This window comes from Trichoplusia ni, chromosome 9 (assembly GCF_003590095.1).
Source record: "Trichoplusia ni isolate ovarian cell line Hi5 chromosome 9, tn1, whole genome shotgun sequence".
Lineage (NCBI taxonomy): Eukaryota > Metazoa > Arthropoda > Insecta > Lepidoptera > Noctuidae > Trichoplusia > Trichoplusia ni.
This window is the reverse complement of record NC_039486.1, coordinates 12,869,645-12,889,316: the sequence shown is the minus strand read 5'-3', so window position 1 is coordinate 12,889,316 and position 19,672 is coordinate 12,869,645. Positions and strand designations below refer to the sequence as shown.

At 34.4% G+C, this 19,672-nt stretch overlaps 1 protein-coding gene across 1 annotated transcript; it reads left to right on the top strand.

Annotated features, from left to right (window-relative positions):
- The first annotated feature begins 5,469 nt into the window (after positions 1-5,469).
- On the top strand, positions 5,470-19,611 carry LOC113497778 (acyl-CoA synthetase family member 2, mitochondrial). Its single transcript, XM_026877488.1, has 12 exons — positions 5,470-5,574; positions 11,848-12,031; positions 12,360-12,488; positions 13,056-13,276; positions 13,608-13,723; positions 14,367-14,473; positions 16,090-16,217; positions 16,883-17,051; positions 17,329-17,442; positions 17,926-18,068; positions 18,716-18,857; positions 19,357-19,611. The coding sequence occupies exons 1-12, from the start codon at positions 5,519-5,521 to the stop codon at positions 19,582-19,584; spliced, it is 1,737 nt and encodes a 578-aa protein (XP_026733289.1). The 5' UTR covers positions 5,470-5,518; the 3' UTR covers positions 19,585-19,611.
- The last annotated feature ends 61 nt before the right edge of the window (positions 19,612-19,672 follow it).

The following is a 19,672-nucleotide window of genomic DNA, read 5'->3' as shown; positions in this document are numbered from 1 at the left end:
ATAACTATTTAAATTGCAACAACAACCACCTGTACCTGTATTGTTTTGATATTTTGTGTATTTTAATCGGGTTCAAATTTTGTTCTTTTACAAATGACTGAAAAAAGATCCGTAAGATATATTGCCAAAAAGTATTAGACACGTATCATTTATATTTATGTCGGGCGGCGAAAAATGTGACGGTACAGGGAGATCAAATTGTTTGTGATGTGACTAGTGCCTCACATCTATACACCATTTTCAGACCATAATGAGAACATCTCCTACGTATTTGAAACGGGTATATTCTTCATCTGACTTATATACACCTAAACGTATTTTGAAAATAAATATAAGATAGAAGTGAGGCAAGAGTTAAATTAAAAGAATAGAATTTTTATAAGAAAAGTATATTCATTTATATTATTGCTAATGCCTTGATATACAAAGAATGGAAAAGAGTACATTACATTTACTCTTAAAAGGGCCGAAATTAACACAAAAGTTGTTGTCTACGAAATTATTTTAACAAATAAATACTTGGAAAATATATTCAATGTCTAAAATAATATTTTAATCAATTAGACCGTTACCCTTCCTTTCTGAAGTCGGTTAAAAATAAATGCAGCTTCAAAGTATTTTAATTAATGGATCATTAGCACAAGCCTGGATTTAGTTTATTGACTATTGATAATAATAATGTAATCGGAACTCATGTTATCAGAGCTTTTAGCGTTATCTGCGAATAAAGTCAATCAGGGATCAAAGAATAATTATTGTGATAAGTGGCTAACAAATCGAAACAACATGTTTGTATTAAATTAAACGGAATTCGTTTGTGTAGGACTTTGTGTTTTATTTAGGCTTTTTTTCAGACTGCTGCCGGCTTTAGAACTGTAAATTTTCAAGTTTTTATAGCTAAACGTATTGCTCTATCATTATTATATTTCATATTGATGCTTTAATAAATGTAACTGGAACTGCATGAAGCGGAAAAGAAGTTAGATATATATTCAAATAAAAAGAAGTAAGAAAAAAATGAATACAAAACATTTTCATTCATAATATAAGTGAAATAAATATGAATCAAGTTGATGTCGAGAAAACCTAAGCTGGAAATATTAGATATCGGAAGTCGACCACCCTCAGTGAGCTAGCGTAGTAATCAATGCTGAAACTTTCCCAACATGGGAATAGTATTTATTTATTTATTTAATAGAAAAGAAGAAAGATAGAACACATAGTACATAGGCACAGCTTATTTCAACAGAAATTTCTTCTAGTATGTGCCCAGTAGTGGGATTTTATATAGGCTAGACGAGATAGATCAACGTAGGTATTCAGATGATACCGTTCAATCTCTCATAAAGCTATTAACAGTTTTAATTGTGCATAAGTAGAGCAATAGGAGGTATATTTATTAAGTTATTATACGAACTAAGTTGAAGGTTCCCCTCAAAACTAAGACCTTTGGCTACAGCGAGCGGCAACGAAAATATGAAGGACATCTGTAATACGTGCGCCTGGAATTAATTTGGACTCAAAACAAGGCCACTGTTGTGTGTAATAAAATACTGGGTAGGGTTGCCTCCTATACTTTATGGGGTAGCAAGAGGTTCGGAAAGTGATTAGCATAAAATATTATTGAAGGTATTTGATCCTAGATCTGATAACTAACTGGAAGAGAAGATCTCTACCTTGAACTCTACCATACTATGTGATATCCATATCCTTGATGAAATATGCGGTTAAGAGAGATAGTCAACATATTTTAAAACCCAAATCAAGCTATTGAAAATCAGGATTTATCAGTTCTTGTAGTGAGTGTTACATACATAGTATAATTTCCTTACTTGGCTCGTAAAATGACATTTTGGAAAGCACAGTTCAAGCTATGTAAACGTTTTTATGGTAGACGCCGAAACAAAAACTAAAGTAGAGCGTCTACAGCTAACTTGTACAGATTTAATAGATTAGTTTATATAGAACATAATATATTATTATATTCTACAAGTAGTTGCAGAGAAATAGATATGAACGTTTCACCCCGTAGCACCCCCTACCGAGGAGCGTCAGCGCGGTAACTTGGATACTGGCAGAATAAAACAAGTCCTAAAACACGAAACGTTCGCCCCGATAGCCAAAAACGTTCCATTTTCAGTACTTTCGTTAGTCATGCTTAGTTTTTCGTTAACAAAACGAATACAGTTCACCAAATTTCAAGGAAATATATTACACGCCGATAATTCAAGTCATAAAGTCATGTGAAACACGTGAATAGAACATTTGGAAAATGTGTGGAGTATTACCGGGTCCAGGATGCCCGCCATGGGCACGGAGACCGCGTCCTCGCCGCCCGCCGCCACCAGCTTCTCCAGCACCTTGAGGGTCTGCTCCACCGCCGGCCACTCCCCCTTCTGCGCCAGCATGAGGATCTTGGCTGCCACCTCCCGGATGTTGATCCCCGCGCTCGGCGGCTTGACCACGTTCTCCACTCCATTGTTCTCCTTAACTTCCTTTTTATCACCATTGGTAGAAGAAGTCTCATCTTTGGCCTCCTCCACGGCCTTAACCGGCGGATTCTTGTCTTCGTCCGGGATCTTCTTCGGGGGGCCCTTGCCTCCCTTCTTCCCGCCGGCGGCCTGAGACATCGTCACATAACAGTATCACATTTACGAAGCACTACACAGGGTATCACGAACGGCCATGGCTCGAGCTTGCCGAGTATGTTATTCGTTGGGCGGGCGGAGCATGACTGCGGCACGATTGCGTAGCGCCAGCCGATTTCTTGCATGATTCGAGTAAATAAAGGCGACGGTGCGCCCGGCTGGATTTACAAACAAACTCCCGCGAGCGATGTCTCAGAGCGTCCCATGCATTGACCCATTTATTTTCTGTCATTGGACCCCTGTCTGTAATTTGGGTTCAAAGTTCCTATAAAAAGTTGAGACATTAATTTTGATTTTCCCTAATCGTTTGCGTTTCTGGAAGTTATTACGATTAATGTGTCAGGATAAGGAACGATACTTTGATGACATATTTTAAAAGCAATAAATTCAAAAGCCTACAAGTTTATGAGTTGTAAAGAAAGACATTTTTTCAGTAAATTTTCTTCGATATTGCCTTGTGAAATACTAAATGCAATGATTTGTAAACTTGTAAAATAACTCTTCGAGCAATATATACACAGAAAGATACACATACGGTTTCATCATACATAATATTATTATGTACAAATTGAAATGTGATTGACGTTTATAGAATTTTCTTTCTTGGCTTTCGCGTCACTGTTTTTTAATTTCGCTTATAGTTTGATTTGTAAATTTTAATCTATTAGCGAAACGCTCAGCCATTGTTCGCTTTGACTTGATATGATATATAGAGGTGTTGCAATTTGCTAATGACATTAAACTGCCAGTCAGGGCGCCATGAGTTAACGGTTTTTTAACGTTCGAATTTCGAAGGACGAATTGAAAACAAAATCCTTTGGAAGTTGTCAATTAATTTAATTAAGAAAAAAAATGCTGTTACCAAATAGCAGCAATACAAGTCAAAAATAGAATCGATTGTGTTTAAAACTGACGTAGAAGCATAGTGTTTTCGTAATAAATTAAGGAATAAGATTAATGTTAGCGTAATTTAAAACATAAATATCTAAGGATCACCTAGATCTTTCACCTTTCGACCTTGTTAGAGAGAACAGGAAAGCGGAAAATACATTTGTAACGCATTTTCTACCTAGATGTGTATCGTGGCCTTAGGAGGTCGGGGGAAATTTGCATGTTTCGTCACACGGGGGCGCGGGGCGCGGGGGGCGCGTCGCGTGCGCCCCACGCGCCACTTCCGGAGCGGGGGCGGCGCGGCCTCGATTCAGCCACCGCCAAGATCAGATACCAAAAAGAATACAAAGACTTGACCATGGTCCGTAATATTACGTACATAATTTGTGTGTAATATAATCCAGGCAGACGTGTCCTTACATGTGTGGGAATTACAGATCCATAACTAACGGATTAGGTGGTGTAGAGCCCCTTGAAGTTATGTCAAGGGGCAAGTCGTATACCTGGATGGTTGCATCTTTTAAAAGTGACAATCCTCCCTAGTTTCGTTTCCATTTAGAAAATAATTTGCAAATAATTAATTAATTTTTGGCTTACTTTGATGGTTTTTATCCAGTGCCCCGATTATGCTATTAACAATGGCCGATGAATGAATGGCAATTGGATTAAATTTGATACTACATCTATTCTCTCAATTTTGCCCATTTTGCCCAGATTTTTGTATGAACAATTTATCTCCATGATTTTACCATATCAAAAGCTTGGAATATGGACAATTTACTTAAAAATGATTTCTATGACCTAAAATATGTATCGTATTTCCATCGAGTTTTTTTTAATAACTAATGCGGCAGTTAACGCATAATTCATATTATTCACTATTTTTTGTTCCAATAAGTGTTTTTGACTTTTTTTGATCGATTGACAATCAAAACAAATTACACAATCGTTACGTATCAACCCATAAACAATTTTTATACAAAGATTAATGTTGCCACATACATAATTTTAAAGACAAATCCTATAAGAATAATTTATTTAATAAATATGACAAATGACGCGATGAATACCGTTTTGAACGCTGCATATATTAAGTTACGCATGACGTTGTACATTACTCCCACTCCTGCGCACTGCATACTCTGCATGCAAAACTCAGTTTTTTTTTAAATTAGCGGAAAATTCCGGAAGAGAGCCTAGCGGTTCCCTAAACGGATTCATTTACGTGTCTCTGTTGCTTCATGCCCAGGGCAATACTATTTTTTTTAAGTGACCAATCTGCAATTAAAATCTTTTACATTAAATTTTACCTGAATTTGAAACAGCCAAAATGAAAATTGGTAACCGTAAAGTAATCACGTCTTAAAAAATTAAGACCATAATTGCACAGATGTAGCTTGTAGCTTTTTACAAAAAGAACATCTCCCGCATTAACGAACTAATTCCTTTTGTCGCGAGGATTTCACAATTTGAGTCACACGCACAAAAGCACGAGGACCACACAAACAGTTATCCTTAACGGGGATCCAGCCCGCGACACGTCACTCTCATTGGGTTCGGCGTGGTGACCTCCACCACTCGGATATCCGTGCATTTCATTTGTAAGTTATCTATCGGAGGTCTTCTTATTGATTCGATGACAATATAATTTTGAACACCCAGAAATTGGCTTCGAGGGTCGTAAATAACACATCTGTAAAGTTCTTGAGATCAACTATTGCAGAAGACTTAAAGATAAATTGGCAGTCCTATATAGCCGACCAATTCTTCTGTATGTAAAGAGTCCTTTGGAACAGTTGTTGGACAGTCAGTCACACTTTTTGTCATATTTTTGATAAACAAGAATCAAATTTGGCTAGCGACTTTACAGTATAATTGTTATAATTTCAATTGATAACACTGTTTATAAATATCGTTGTAGAATAAGCAATTATCAGTTCGTCTGTTTATCTCTTAGTGTTGAGTCGTGTTCAGTGAAAATGTGGAATAAATATACATTGCTTGCTAAAAGGCTAAACTATATTGGAATTAACAGGTACGTTGAATTTTTTGTATAGATAATTAGGTTTCTATTTCCAGTAGGAGAACATACTGTATTGAAATTTAGAACGTAGATAAATATAGAATTACACTCAAAGATAAGAACGGTGCTTGTTTATTTAATCAACTGTATTTATATTTAATACCGATTGTAGTCCTTTATTAGTAAGTAGGGTGCATTCACATAAGGATTGAAATTAAAATTTTAGTGTATTAAGTTGTACCTATAAATTACGTACATTTTAGTGATATTTGTGAGTTTGTTTTTCGCAACGCTTATCTACAGCGGATAATAGATACTAATATTGTTTATCATTTATCAATTGACTTTGGGCTCTAATTATGTATTAACTGTTTATTACCAATGACTACGGTCAGCCATTACGTCCTTTTTAGGGATTAAGAGTAGAGTAAGGTGACTTTTTAATTTAGTACATCATAAAAAATGCATAATATAGGCAGAGTGGCATGTGGCATGTTCAAAGTATTCCAAAAAATGTTTTTTGATATTTTGGTTTGATGACGTGTCCTGGGAGAGGCCTATGTTTAGCAGTGGACTGAGACGGACTGATGATTATTATTTTGTTTTTATAGTTATTTGTTACATATTGTAATACGTGTTTTGCTTTATAGAAAGGAACACATTACATTTTAATACAATTGTCGGTCTTTGAAACTTTGTCCAATCGATATTGTTAATTGTTAGCGGCATGTCTTCATCACAAATGCAGCTTCTTTTAAGATCATTGCCCTCGTGTCCCTAATAGAAAGTCAACTGGAAAAATGAAGATACCTAACTAACAGTTAGAAAAATATATTTTTTAATTAGATAGGTCTCGATGTGTGGACGAGTAGTGGACGAATATGGGCTTATGATAATGATGATTTTGTAAATTATCGAACACCACAATAACTTACTTGTGGTTTTGCTAACGAAATTAATGTGTATTTGATAGTTAAATAATATCTACGATATACGGAGGACGAACAAATATTTGTATTTTGTGATAAAGTGTACAATATACAAACAGATATAGATGCAGGTGAACCTGTGCTGGAATTAGGAATGTGATTGTGTGACCGGTTTATTGAAGCCGGTTAGAAGACTAAGGATTTGTTGACACTGGTTTAGATAATGTTTGTTTTGACCTACCATAATGCAGGATCTTGGATTTCTTGCGTTATAATTTATTCTCAACATGGACTCAACATTTTTGCGGGAGCTAATGTTTTAGAGCCCAGATTGTTAATTACCTATGTGAAATGTTCATACAAAATCTTATGTTACTTTTTGTAAATCAGCTCCCAAGTAATTGAAAACAGGAACTGGTTTTAGAAAAAGTTTAAAACTTTTGTGTTGCATAATTAATAATGTCTGAAATTAATAACAAACAATACAACGGTTTTTGTTTGGTAGACCTTTGATATATTTCGTTTGGAATTGTAGGTTCAAGTCCTGTCTAAGGTTTATTTTTCTACTGTTATACATAGACACAAAAGCATTAAAAATGTCTACTATTCTTGGAAACCTTTTTTATTTCCATGCAAACAAGAGTTAAGGATTCAATTATGACTAGTATCCGTTCAAAAGTATTTTGAGGAACTAAAATTGCCCGTTAAAACAGATAACTCTTTTTCTGAAAAGTCGTTAGCGCTAGGTTATTTAAACATTTATTTTTAAGCATTTCATAAATCAGCTAGTTTAAATCGGAAATGCATTAAAGTGTATGTAGTTTTAGTTAATGAATAACACCGGTATTTTTTTTAGTAAAACTTAACACAAAACAAAGTCAGAATCATTTATTTAATTGTGACTTATTACACGTCATATGTTTTGCTATTGAACCACAGTGTCACTTGAAAAGTCAACGACTGCTTTATATCCATATTCGCATCGTAAATCATATGAAATCATTTATTATGTAAGAAGGATACTCTCATAATGCAGAATGTGCCTTAAATGTTTGTTAAACCCTCTCTCTGAAGGACAACGATTAAATTCCATAGAGAGGGACTGGTTTAAAAAAAACCTCTAGCATCACTTTTTTAAACGATACGAAAACTGGGTTGTGTTACGACGAAATTGAAAAAAGTATGTACCTTAGGTTATAACTAGGTATCATAATAAAGACAATCAAAAAGATTTATTTATTGATTATATCTGTCTTTTATAATATTGAGATTAATTTTGTGCAAGTAATGATGACAAGTTTAGGTAAGTATAATATTATCTAATAAGGTCTTTCCAACTTAAGTAGGTTTGCATGCATGAACAGTTTACGATAATCGTGGCACTTATTTATTAGATTGACTATCTTTAAACAATTCTACCTACCGTATGTTACCACACAAGGATAAAGATAACTATGAATGGCTTTGACTTGATGATGTTTAGATTTTGCATTGAGCACTGTAAGTCAAAAAGGCGTGCAATCGTTTTTCAGCTTTATTTTTTACGCTACAAGACTTCTTTTTTATTGTCAAGCTATTATGTATTCTTCTGATCTGTGCAAGTATTTATATTTAATCGTTTTTCGCTTCAAGAATAACATTTTCCTCCGATTCTTTCTTAGTCAAGTATTTTCATTTTGTTTCCACAACGTTATGATTATTACCTTCATTCGTACAATGGAATCTTTACTTAGTCATGTTACCTACGTCAGTCAAAGCAGTGCCTCTTTTTCAGAACCTTTCTATGGTGCGCTTACTAAGAGCTCATGAGCCTTAGTCGAAGTTAAGGGAAGATTTGTGCATTGATCATTGATAATTTTAATGTAATGACTTTTGCGAGGAAGATTCTTAATTATCTACATATATAGTAACGCTTTACTCCCGCGTATTTACCGGGAGTGGCCGACTAGTTTTGGAGCCCTTAATCATGAGCTAATGCGGCGGCCGGCGGGTCCGCGATTTGCTCATGCAAGAGTATTCCGGTTCATTATTGTTTACGTAATGAATTATTCTAAGTTTATTTTTTGCGATTAAATTTTTTTGCATTCATACAATAAAATAATATTAAATTTGTTCTGTTCGTAGCATATTCACATAATCGCAACTTCTATCTAACGTATACTGGCATTAGGTCCTTTGGATTAAGAAAACAAATTCTACAATCTAATGTTGATTCAGACAAACAAACGCTCTTCCCCTTTATTTGTTGATAATGAATTAACTAATAATAGACTTAGGCATATACAATTCTTAGTTGAGTTGAGGTTCCAAATTTGCTGTGCCCGACAGGGTCCACTATGATCAGAATTTTTGTGACCTCATTGTACATTCTCAATGTAATAAATATTTGAATTTGAAAAGAAAATCTATTAATCTCTACTTTCCGCTTGGTATTGACAATGGTTTGCGTGGGTCATATAAGTTAATTTTACCTTTTAATCCGTCTAGTGGTTTAGGAGAGTACCGTTAAATAAATAACGAGAAAAATGTTTTCATTTTGTTTTAATTTGGCTACTTCCCATCTGGTAAACTTCCCATTTCGTAAACCTCAAACTGTACCTACTAAAAAGTTGCGTTTGGTAAACATTATACATTTCATACATTTAATCCCATTTGGTAAACTTTGTTAGTATTGTTATTTTTGTACGGTACAGTCAGTGTCAAATTAGTATTAAATTAGAGATGTATATATTTTTAAATGCTTCAGTCTTGAGATAGTATCTCGACCATCAAAAAGAATGGCTGATCAAGAAGAAGTAAAAAAAACGTATTAAAGTCTGTAAAAATACCACGATGCTACTAAAAATACCACGTGCTTTTCCCGCAAAAGAAGCACCGAGCGGGAATATCATTGGAAAATTGTTTGAACGAATTATCAAGAATTGCTTGTATCACTTTATAATTTATTTATTGATTTTTAACTTTGTAGTGTAGGTAGTAAATTTTTTATGTTAATATTCCAAATCTGTGATTATATTTTATAGTTGATTTTGTGTGTAATTTTTAATGTTAATGTACCAAATCTGTGACTATTATTTGTTTTTATATTTAAAAGTTGATTTTGCATGTATTTTTTATGTTATTGTACCAAATCTGTGATTATTATTTGTTTTTATATTTAAAAGTTGATTTAGTATGTAATTTTTTTACGTTAACGTACCAAATCAGTGACTTTATTTTTATATTTTATAAGTAGTTGATTTCGTATGTATTTTTTTATGTTAATGTACATTAACATAAAAAGATAGTACCAAATCTGTGATTATTGTTTTTTTATATAAGTTGATTTCGCATCTAGATTGACTTATGTTATTAAAAAAATAAAACTTGTCATCGAAATAGTCAAATCGAACTGTGATTTTTCTTAAATTTTTTGAAAGTTATTTGTACACCCCACTTTTTATTTCTGTTTTTAAATATCAATATGTGTAAATGGCATACGTACACATAATCCGACTATTGTACCTGTGATTAAAAATATTTAACAAAATAAATGACAATGTTATCATTAGTTTCGTTTTTCTTTTTTTACTTGACTGTACCCATTTCATCTGAAAGTTTACCAAATGGGATATAACACAAAAAATTATTGAAATGTTTTCGAAATGGGACTAAATGTATGAAATGTATAATGTTTACCAAACGCAACTTTTTAGTAGGTACAGTTTGAGGTTTACGAAATGGGAAGTTTACCAAATGGGAAGTAGCCTTTAATTTGACTCTACTCGCGAGCGATATTTTCCTTCGCTCCCATTAATTAAAACTTATTTTATCAAAATCTGTTCTCGAGTTCATTGACAAAATTAGTTTTCTATATCTTTAGTAATAGAAGGAATACCAAACGTTTATCGTAGAAATTAAATTAACTATCAGATGTTGGGTAAAATCTCTTTAGAGATTAAAGCGCCATCTATTTGCTTGCGGGCACACTAACATAAGGGTTAATGGGCTGGTATTAGAACCTGTGGTTATCCCTTAGTAAGCACTTTGTAAAGCTTTATAATTCCACTAGGTTTCTCCACTGTTTGCCTACATAACATGTTTACATAATAAAGCCCAATTCTAAAGTATTTAACATCTTATTTTAAAGCACTGTTTGTGCATTGCGTTCGCCTTTAAAGTTAAGTAGCTCATATATAGTTGATGATGCTCAAAATTAAAAAAAAAACAACTAAATTAAATTTAGTGAAAAAGGAAATTGTCCCAAAGTTTGTAATGATATCACCCAATAATAGTTAACCTGGCAGAGAAAATAAGGAAAGACGATAAGATCAGTTTAATTGCTTGAATCCATTCAAAAAGTTAAATAAAAAAGGTGTTGAAAAAAAGTTTTGTCTGTCAAGAAAACATTTATAAAAATAAAGCAACATAAAAGATAAACAAAAGAAAATAAATAGGTTGAAATAGGGAATTTATGTCAGAATTAGCATACAATAATAACATCCTTGAAAAGTATTCAGTGATAATAATATTGGCGTATCTTAATGCATTTATACATAAAATTGATATCGCGTAACTGGATGTCAACGACCTGCATTAACATTTGAATTCTACACAACTAACTCAAATGTACATATAATAAATGTATAAGTAATGCTCCAGATATGTATGTAAATAAACAAAACAAAATGTATGTCTTCAATGCAATAAAATATTTAAAAACTTGACTTAACGACCCAAATAACCTAGGTCAAAACTGCGCTATTTACAATTGCCAATGATTAAATAGCAATTGGCTTCAATTTCACGCTCTTCGTATTTTCTAGATTTCTTTTTTCATTGTATTATATTCATTCATCGTCAATTGTAAATATCGTAATCGAGGCTTGATGAAGGTCTTAAGACTCCATCCGAATTCTGAGTTCTGGCGATCCTTAGAGGACGCCCGTGTTTAGTAGTGATAGTCTTAGTTTAGTAGTCTTCTGACCGAACGCCAGTTACGTTCTTTATGTGACTAAGGATATCGCATTGTATATGTTTTTTTAATAATTATGATTAAACCATCGATACCTTTTATTCGTAGTGATAAAGGTATTAAGACATCATAATGTTAATGTGACATAATGTTAATAAAATTCATACCATTATGGTATGTTATAATACTTTTACTATTTTCTTTTTTATTGATAAAAAACGGTGTCCCTGCTGTGATTCATTGCCATTGCGTTCAATCCAAAGGGGATTTGATAGGGATTTTTTGAGATCAGTAACTTACATAGGACTTGAGTAATTTACAGACTTTTCTTCGGCATTATTTTAAGTATCTGATCCTCTTTTGTTTTCACTCCAAAGTTGATGTCAAACTGTCTTTTACCAGATGGGCTCGCCAGATCCAGTCAGTGGCCGGTCAGAGCTACCTCCACAACCCGGGGTCTGAGCCGCTGGTGGACGACACCCTGGGCGAAATCCTCTACCAGGCCGCCAACAGGCACCCGGACAGAATCGCCGTCACATCCCTGCACGAGGATGTCTCGATGACGTATGGAGAGCTGTTGCGACAGGTCAGTGTTTTACAGAAGGAAAGGGTTGAGTGTGAAGAGTTTTATAGTAGTAAGTGACTGTAGTGAGTGCGCACTTTTGAGATTGCTGATATTTGTTCAAGATAAAAAATAAGTAGAGTTTCATACGACAAAAGAGAACAAGTCTTTTATCTTTCAAGTTATCTCATTCTATTATTTGCTGTTTAATTGGCTTAATGCTGAGTAAAGTCGAAAACTGTTTTAATCACTTTTTGAGCTACCATTTAATCTATTCTTAATTACCTTTTATTGTCTATAAAGTAATTAGAGATAATAGGTAAATGGCTTTTTATTTTTATCTATATTACAGGCTGATTCACTTGGTTGCGCTCTTCGGGCTCAGGGTTTAGAGAAAGGTGACAGGGTGGGAGTATGGACACATAACAACACAGCCTGGATTGTGGCTGTGGTTGCTGCGGCCAGAGCTGGTCTTATCTCTGTAAGTAAAAAGTTAGCTGCAAAGGTTGCACAGGAGATGTATATGTATATTCTACGTTAGTCTTAGTCAAGTTCACTTATTGAACACTGCAATTTTTTTGTAGAATATTACCTTAAAGAGAAAATAAACAGGACTGAGAAGAAACCAAAAAAAAACCTAACAAATTTATCTGGCATCTAGTTAGGGGAAAACACGCAAGAAGTTGACAATGATAATTGATTTTACTCAAAAGCCACTGTTCGCGTCGTGTTACCGGTTTTGATGTCCACGTAGAACAAGCATTTGTGTGATCTACGGATGCCTGTTCTAAGACTGGATTGATTTGTTCCTGTGAATTAAATATCTGTGAAACCTCCTTTGATGAAAGGATTAAATTCCTTAGTGCGAGAAGTCTTTTGGATAATAAAAAATATAATCGCAACTATTGCATTGACTAGATTGGCTTCTTACAATATTTAAGAACTTATTGATATTTTATAATCTTTAAATAATTAACAACTTGTTTTATAACTGTTAGGAGTTTTTAACTCCAGAATAATATTTTTCTAACTCTCCTTTCTGCCACAGGTTCTCATTAATCCAGTATATGAAAAGAGCGAGCTTAGTTACTGTCTCAATAAGACACAGATAAAGAGCTTGCTCATCGGAGAAGGATTGCCCAACAGAAATTACTACGGAACCCTCTCACAAGTCATACCTGAAATACAGAACAGCTCTCCTGGATCTTTGAAGTCTGCTAAAGTTCCGAGTTTGACCTCTATTATTACTGCAGGAAGTCACAAATTGGCGTGAGTAGTATTTATGTATCTTATGTGATAGAATAGCTTTTATCATCCTATCGGTTGCTTGAAAACTGCACAAGCATTACCCCTTCAGAAGGTTGCATTTTTTTTTACAATCCCTAAGCAGAAGAGTGACATAAGTTTATCTGTATAGTTTCGGAATCCCACTTTTTTATATGTATATGGCCTGTTTAAGATCCCACGGCTGGGCAAAGGCTTTCCCCTTTCTCTTTCAGATCTCTCTATTTCTTGCAATTCTGGCCATGAGCGTCACGCGTATTTCTTTATTCCTTACTATATCAAAAAACTTTTCAACCCCAACCTTTATTTTTTTCAGAGGAGCAATTCGGCTAGACTCGCTGACAGGTGGTTCTGGCAGCCAGATATCTCGGTATGGCAGTGAGGTGAAGTCCAGTGATGGCTGCATCATACACTTCACGTCCGGTACCACTGGTGAGGTTTGAGAGGTACTAACTTAGATAGCATCTGGTTACCTCAAATCCTTCAACATTAATAGTTGTAGTCACAAAGGGGTTAGCGCGAGTCTGTAAGTGTGTGACACTCATTTACTAATAGACTCGACTCAATGAAAAAAATAATAATTTTTCAACAAAATTTGGTCAGCTATCAAATCTCGACAGACAGCGGAGCCTTAGTGATAGATTTATTTATTCCATGGTACCTACTCTACTCTAATAACGGGACTGTTTTCAGAATATGCACTGACAAAGAACATATTCATGGGTTTTTTAAGTCACTTTGTGACTTGTCGGTTAATATAATAATATTATAATTACACAAGTACACAATAATAATTCAGTTAATCTATAGATAAACATTTACGATGCAATGAATAATTCGATAAGAGCTATCTTTACGAAAGTTATAACTAAAATCAGCAATAATATTTTGATACATAAAATATATAGTTAGGTAAATAAAAACTACTAACTTACTTGGTATTAAAAATGCGTTTAACAGAAAAAACCTAACTTCTCACAAACTTCGCTAAATACATTTGCATTTTTTTAATAACGATATGCCTAATAAGGGATGTTTGAAAAAAATCTAAACGAATCTTTTCTTCTATTCACAGGAGACCCAAAAGCAGCTTTGGATTCCCACAAGGGCGTAGTAAACAACACGTACTTTATCGGCAAGAGAATGACGTTCCATGAAGGAAGACATAATATTTGTGTGCAGGTATGTAGGCTTTACTGGACGTCTTTAGATTATTAGATCACAAAAGAGTACATACGTATTCAAATATTGAAAGAGATTTTCAAACGATTTTGAGACGAAAGAGTTTCTTGTGTGTTTTTTTTTCTATTTTAAAACCAGTATTATTTGTTTATAATTATAAAATGAGAAAAGTAAATACCGCTCCGCACAAAGTATTTGTCGTAGGTTTCAAATTCAATTTTATTTTTTCGTGGATAAATGATCAATTTCATATCGATAGAAGCAGTATTCAAAATGCATTCATTTGATTAGATATTTAATTTACACCCATAATTTATTAACGGCCTCTTTATTTTATGAGCAACGCGCGCCATCTAGTTAACGTAGCAAGTACTGTTTAAAGAGCTCTTGTGGTGATAGTTACAGCGTGTGGCCGTTAGGTTTCACTAAAATTAAGCTTGACCGGAAAACTAAAAAACAGAACATTATTTTGCCTTACTAAAGGTGAATAGTCGTAATTAGGTACTGGTACTTACGTGATTACAAAGCTTTTAGACTATTAATGTCTGAGATAAAATGTGTCTAATGTAACAAAGAAGGTTGAAAAGTCTTAAGGCAGAATATTCAGGGAATTTCAGTTTTTATTTACGCCAGATTAAATGCTTGTTTTTTCTGTTGACTGACCTCAAAAAGTACACTATTGAATATGCCACCTACTTATACGTAAACATTCTATCGCCGCTGCGGCCAAATATATTTCATTCACGGTACTTTTATGACAGCTAATTACTCACATATTTAATATCAGTGTCATATACTTGTATAAAGAGGTTCACCATGTTATTCGAAAAAACATAACGATTACTCATGTTTTTTTGTTAAGTAATATAAATAATAATAAATATATTAACAAAGCAATATCTACATACAGAATATAAAAGTTGTATAGTACGGCACATTGTGTGAGCACCAAAAACTACAAGTTTGTACCTATAAGTAGTGATTTATCGTAATAACCGAATAAATTATTTCTTTCAAATTAATCTCGTTTAACAGTGATTTTTTTTTCTTTATTAAAAACTAGCTGTTGCCCGCGACTTCGTCCCCGTGGGTAGAAGATATAAGTTATGATTTATACCTTCCCCTTTTTTTCACATTTTCCATTGTATCTGCGCTCCTATTAGTCGTGATGGTTTATAGCCTAAAGCCTTCCTCGATGAATGGTCTATTCAACACAAAAAGTTTTTGGATTTTTCAATTTGGACCAGTAGTTCCTGAGATTAGCGCGTTCAAACAAACAAACTCTTCAGCTTTATATATTAGTATAGATTATTCAAATTATTCTCTTATTACATAAAAAAAAAACGTTGGGATTACATGCCCACAAATGCGTTTAAACGGACTGACTGTTTGAACGCATGTCACTTACCTATATTTTAATTTATTCTACTCCTACAGAAGGATACACAAAAACAGACACGCAAATACACATTCTTACTTTCATGCATTCAATATAGTTCTATACTTGTGCACACACAATCCAACATACATACTTCTTCCGACGACCAACATACAGCGTATCTATATGCTCTGTATGTATGTCTGTATACTCCAGCTAACGTGTTCCGATATTCCAGGTGCCTCTGTTCCACGCTCTCGGTTCCGTAGCGACCGTCCACGCCGGGCTGAGGCACGGCTGCACGCTGGTACTGCCGTCCCCGACCTATGACATCAATGCTAATATTAAAGCTATGTTTTCCGAAAAGTGAGTTCAACTCTTACATTGTTTTTCTTTACAATAAGGGAAATCAAGTCATATTTTAGTTTCTAGTCCACTAGCCTGATTCCCTTATATCCCTTCCCATATATGTATGTATAAGCATAACGTTTTGAACAGTCATAAGTTTAGTAAGCCAAATTTCATATTAGGGCCCCGATTCTGCTATTTTACAATGGCAAATGAAGGAATGGCAATTGGATTAAATTTGAAATTATTCCTATTCTCTTAAGCATTTTGCAAATACAATAATTGGAAGTTAATTGCATTGACCTTGACTGTACCGTCCCGTACTGAATTTACAATTATTGTGTAGAAAAATGTTTAAGAAAATACGAAAATTGACATTTTGATCCAAGTTTCATTCATTCATCGGTCGTTGTAAATAGCAGAATTGGGGCCTTGTTATGACTTTGGATGTCACGAAAGTAGGATCTACACATTTCTTTTACAAATGACTCATATGTGACTTTAGCCGTGTTCACGTGCTTACCCTAAAAACCCAAAATAGATTTGCAAAAACTTTGACTTATAATTTTTAAATATTATTTAATGCCATTAGACCATATTTGTGTCTGAACAAATATATTTTTCCATAGCTTCTTTAAAAATTCGAACGAAAGCTTTTTTGTAATATACTCCCCCTTTCCCAGATGCACAGTTATCACAGGCACTCCGACAATGTTTGTGGACATGCTGGCCAAAGTGAAGACTATGGGTGAGGTGCCGTCAAAGCTGCGCGTGGCGCTGGCCGCCGGTGCGCCCTGCAGCCCACAGCTCATCCGAGACCTCGAGAAGTACCTCAAGACAGAATCTGTCAAGGTCAATACTAGTCTTTAAATAAAACAAAAAGTTTTTTGCTCAAATCTTGAATTTGTCTTATAAGTTCCACGTCAAAAGGAAAGCCATGCTCGTATTTTTTTCTTTGGGAGCGATAGAATTAATCAAAATTACACAGAAAATTTGACTCTGATTATTTTAAATGTATTTTTGTGGACAATGGCTATACTAAAGAGATTACTGTATCAACTTCAATCTAAACGAAAGAAAGCAACATACAAATAACATCAAATAAGAAGCTGTTTTGTTAAACTTTCAGGGTCTATACGGCATGACGGAGACGACTGCTAGCGTGTTCCAAAGCATCGCTGGTGACAGCACAGACTTGGTAGCAGAAACAGTTGGCTACATACAGGACCACGTTGAAGTCAAGGTGAACTATATATTCTATCCTCAACGAAATAAGAACTATTTGCTTTCCGAATACCATTGTCTGCTCACACAGTTGCTTGCAGACGAGACTGTTAAAGTAAAGGTGTGATAAATATGACATTAAAATTTGTTCAACGCGCGAACCTAACAAAACAATAGAAATGCGTTCCAAATGCTGCGTGCTACTGTTGCGTTCTTGAAACATGTGTTTGGATGCATCTTTACAGAATTGTAAAAGAGGAATGAATATCGATGCATTCAAATTCATCTTTGAAGAAAAAAAAATACAAACTCTCGCCAGCCGCATTGAAAATCGCTTGGGAAAAAGTCGTCTAAAATGTTTACAAACTGGGCTAGTTCTATGTGGCTCAGGACAGAGAATCGTGGAAGTAGTTAGGAGAAGCCTTTACCCAGCAGAGGGGACTTCTAGGTGAATAAAAAACCCTGTACCAAGTTCATGTCATTTCTAATTCTTGTTTAACAGGTGGTGGACGAGGACAACAATATGGTACCGTTTGGAAGCCCCGGCGAGCTGGTGGTGCGGGGCTACAACACCATGATCTGCTACTGGGACGAGCCGGAGAAGACTCGACAGACTATCAGCGAGGATGGCTGGCTTAAAACTGGGTACTTATAGATATCTTGAGTATAGATACATTACATGGGCAGGCAAGTGGTTACGGTAACGTGTTGCGGGTTCGATCCCCGAGTTAGAACGTATTTGTGTACACCTATGTCTCGATACAGAACAAATTCTGTTTTAAAACTAATACAAATCGAATAAAAAATACTGTACTTGTTACCTAAATTAATGGCACTCTGCAAATCACTGTTGTGGCTCTTTATATGATTGGTGCCATTATCACCATGTCATCTTATCACCAAACTTAGAGTAATTGGCAACCGACGTAAAAAAGAGTAGAATTTAAAACCTGTTCCAAGTTCAAATTCGACTGTTCTTTTGTTTGCACCCTTCAAAATTCAAAACTTCGGATTTTATTGATTCTTTTTTAATTTAAACTTGAATAGCTGTCGTTAAGTCCACAAAAAAAATAAGTGAGGTTTGCTCAGTAGTTTTTTATTTGAAGTCAGTTGCATGTTTTTGTAGTTAGTACAATATAATTGAATGCTGCAATTAAAATTTTTACTCAAAATATTATCTAAAAACGGTGATGTGGTCACATTAAAATGATTGACTACATTTTGTTTGAGGGCAATGCCTGCTTTGACCTTGCAACAACAACAAAGGATGACAATAATTTATTCAATTTTAGGGATAAATTTACAATCAGTGAGGATGGGTACGGTCGTATTGTGGGTCGTCTGAAGGACATTATTATACGAGGAGGGGAAAATATTGCGCCAAAGGAGATCGAAGACTTACTGAACACTCACCCTGATATTATCGAAAGCCAGGTAAGTAATATAGTATAAGGAGCATCATGAATGTTGAGTAGAAAGTAAAGTGTACTTTTTGCTAGGGGAAAATGGAAGACGAGATTTGAATTTGTCTATTAAATGAAGCTAAATTTGCAATTTGAAATCATATCCGTTGATACTTGATATTCAGTATCTTGTTGATTGCAATGCACTAACTAACATACTTAAGTACATAATATAGTACTGATAAAATAAATATTATTATTCATATTAATATAATATATTCTTAAAACATTTAAAAACAAATACGTTTTTATTTACCAATTTACATATCTATGCAGAATATTGGAAACATTACTTTTAATATTACTTTTTTTGTCTTTGCGACCATCGAAAGCGGGAATAATGCACGTAACAGATGATAAAAACCTACCGTCGCGTCGTCTATATTTAAAAGATAAAAAAAATCGTAAAGATATATAACCATAACCTGTAACTATTTAAAGATACGATATCTCTTACTATTGTTACACAGGTCATCGGAGTGCCCGACGAGAGGTTAGGAGAGGACCTATGTGCCGTCCTCAGAGTCAAAGAAGGTGCTACAGTTACAGTAGAGGACATTAAAAACCTTTGTACTGGTCAACTCGCGAGGTTCAAGATTCCACGACAGTTGAAGATCACCCAAGAGTTCCCCAAGACAGCTTCGGGCAAAATACAAAAGTATCAGCTTAGGAATTTAGTTGTATCCGGAAAGTTGTAGTGTAATAAAGTTTTTATTTATTTTGTATTTTTTGGCTCTTTCATTTCTTTCATATTTGACTTAATTCAAATTAACAAAACATCCTACT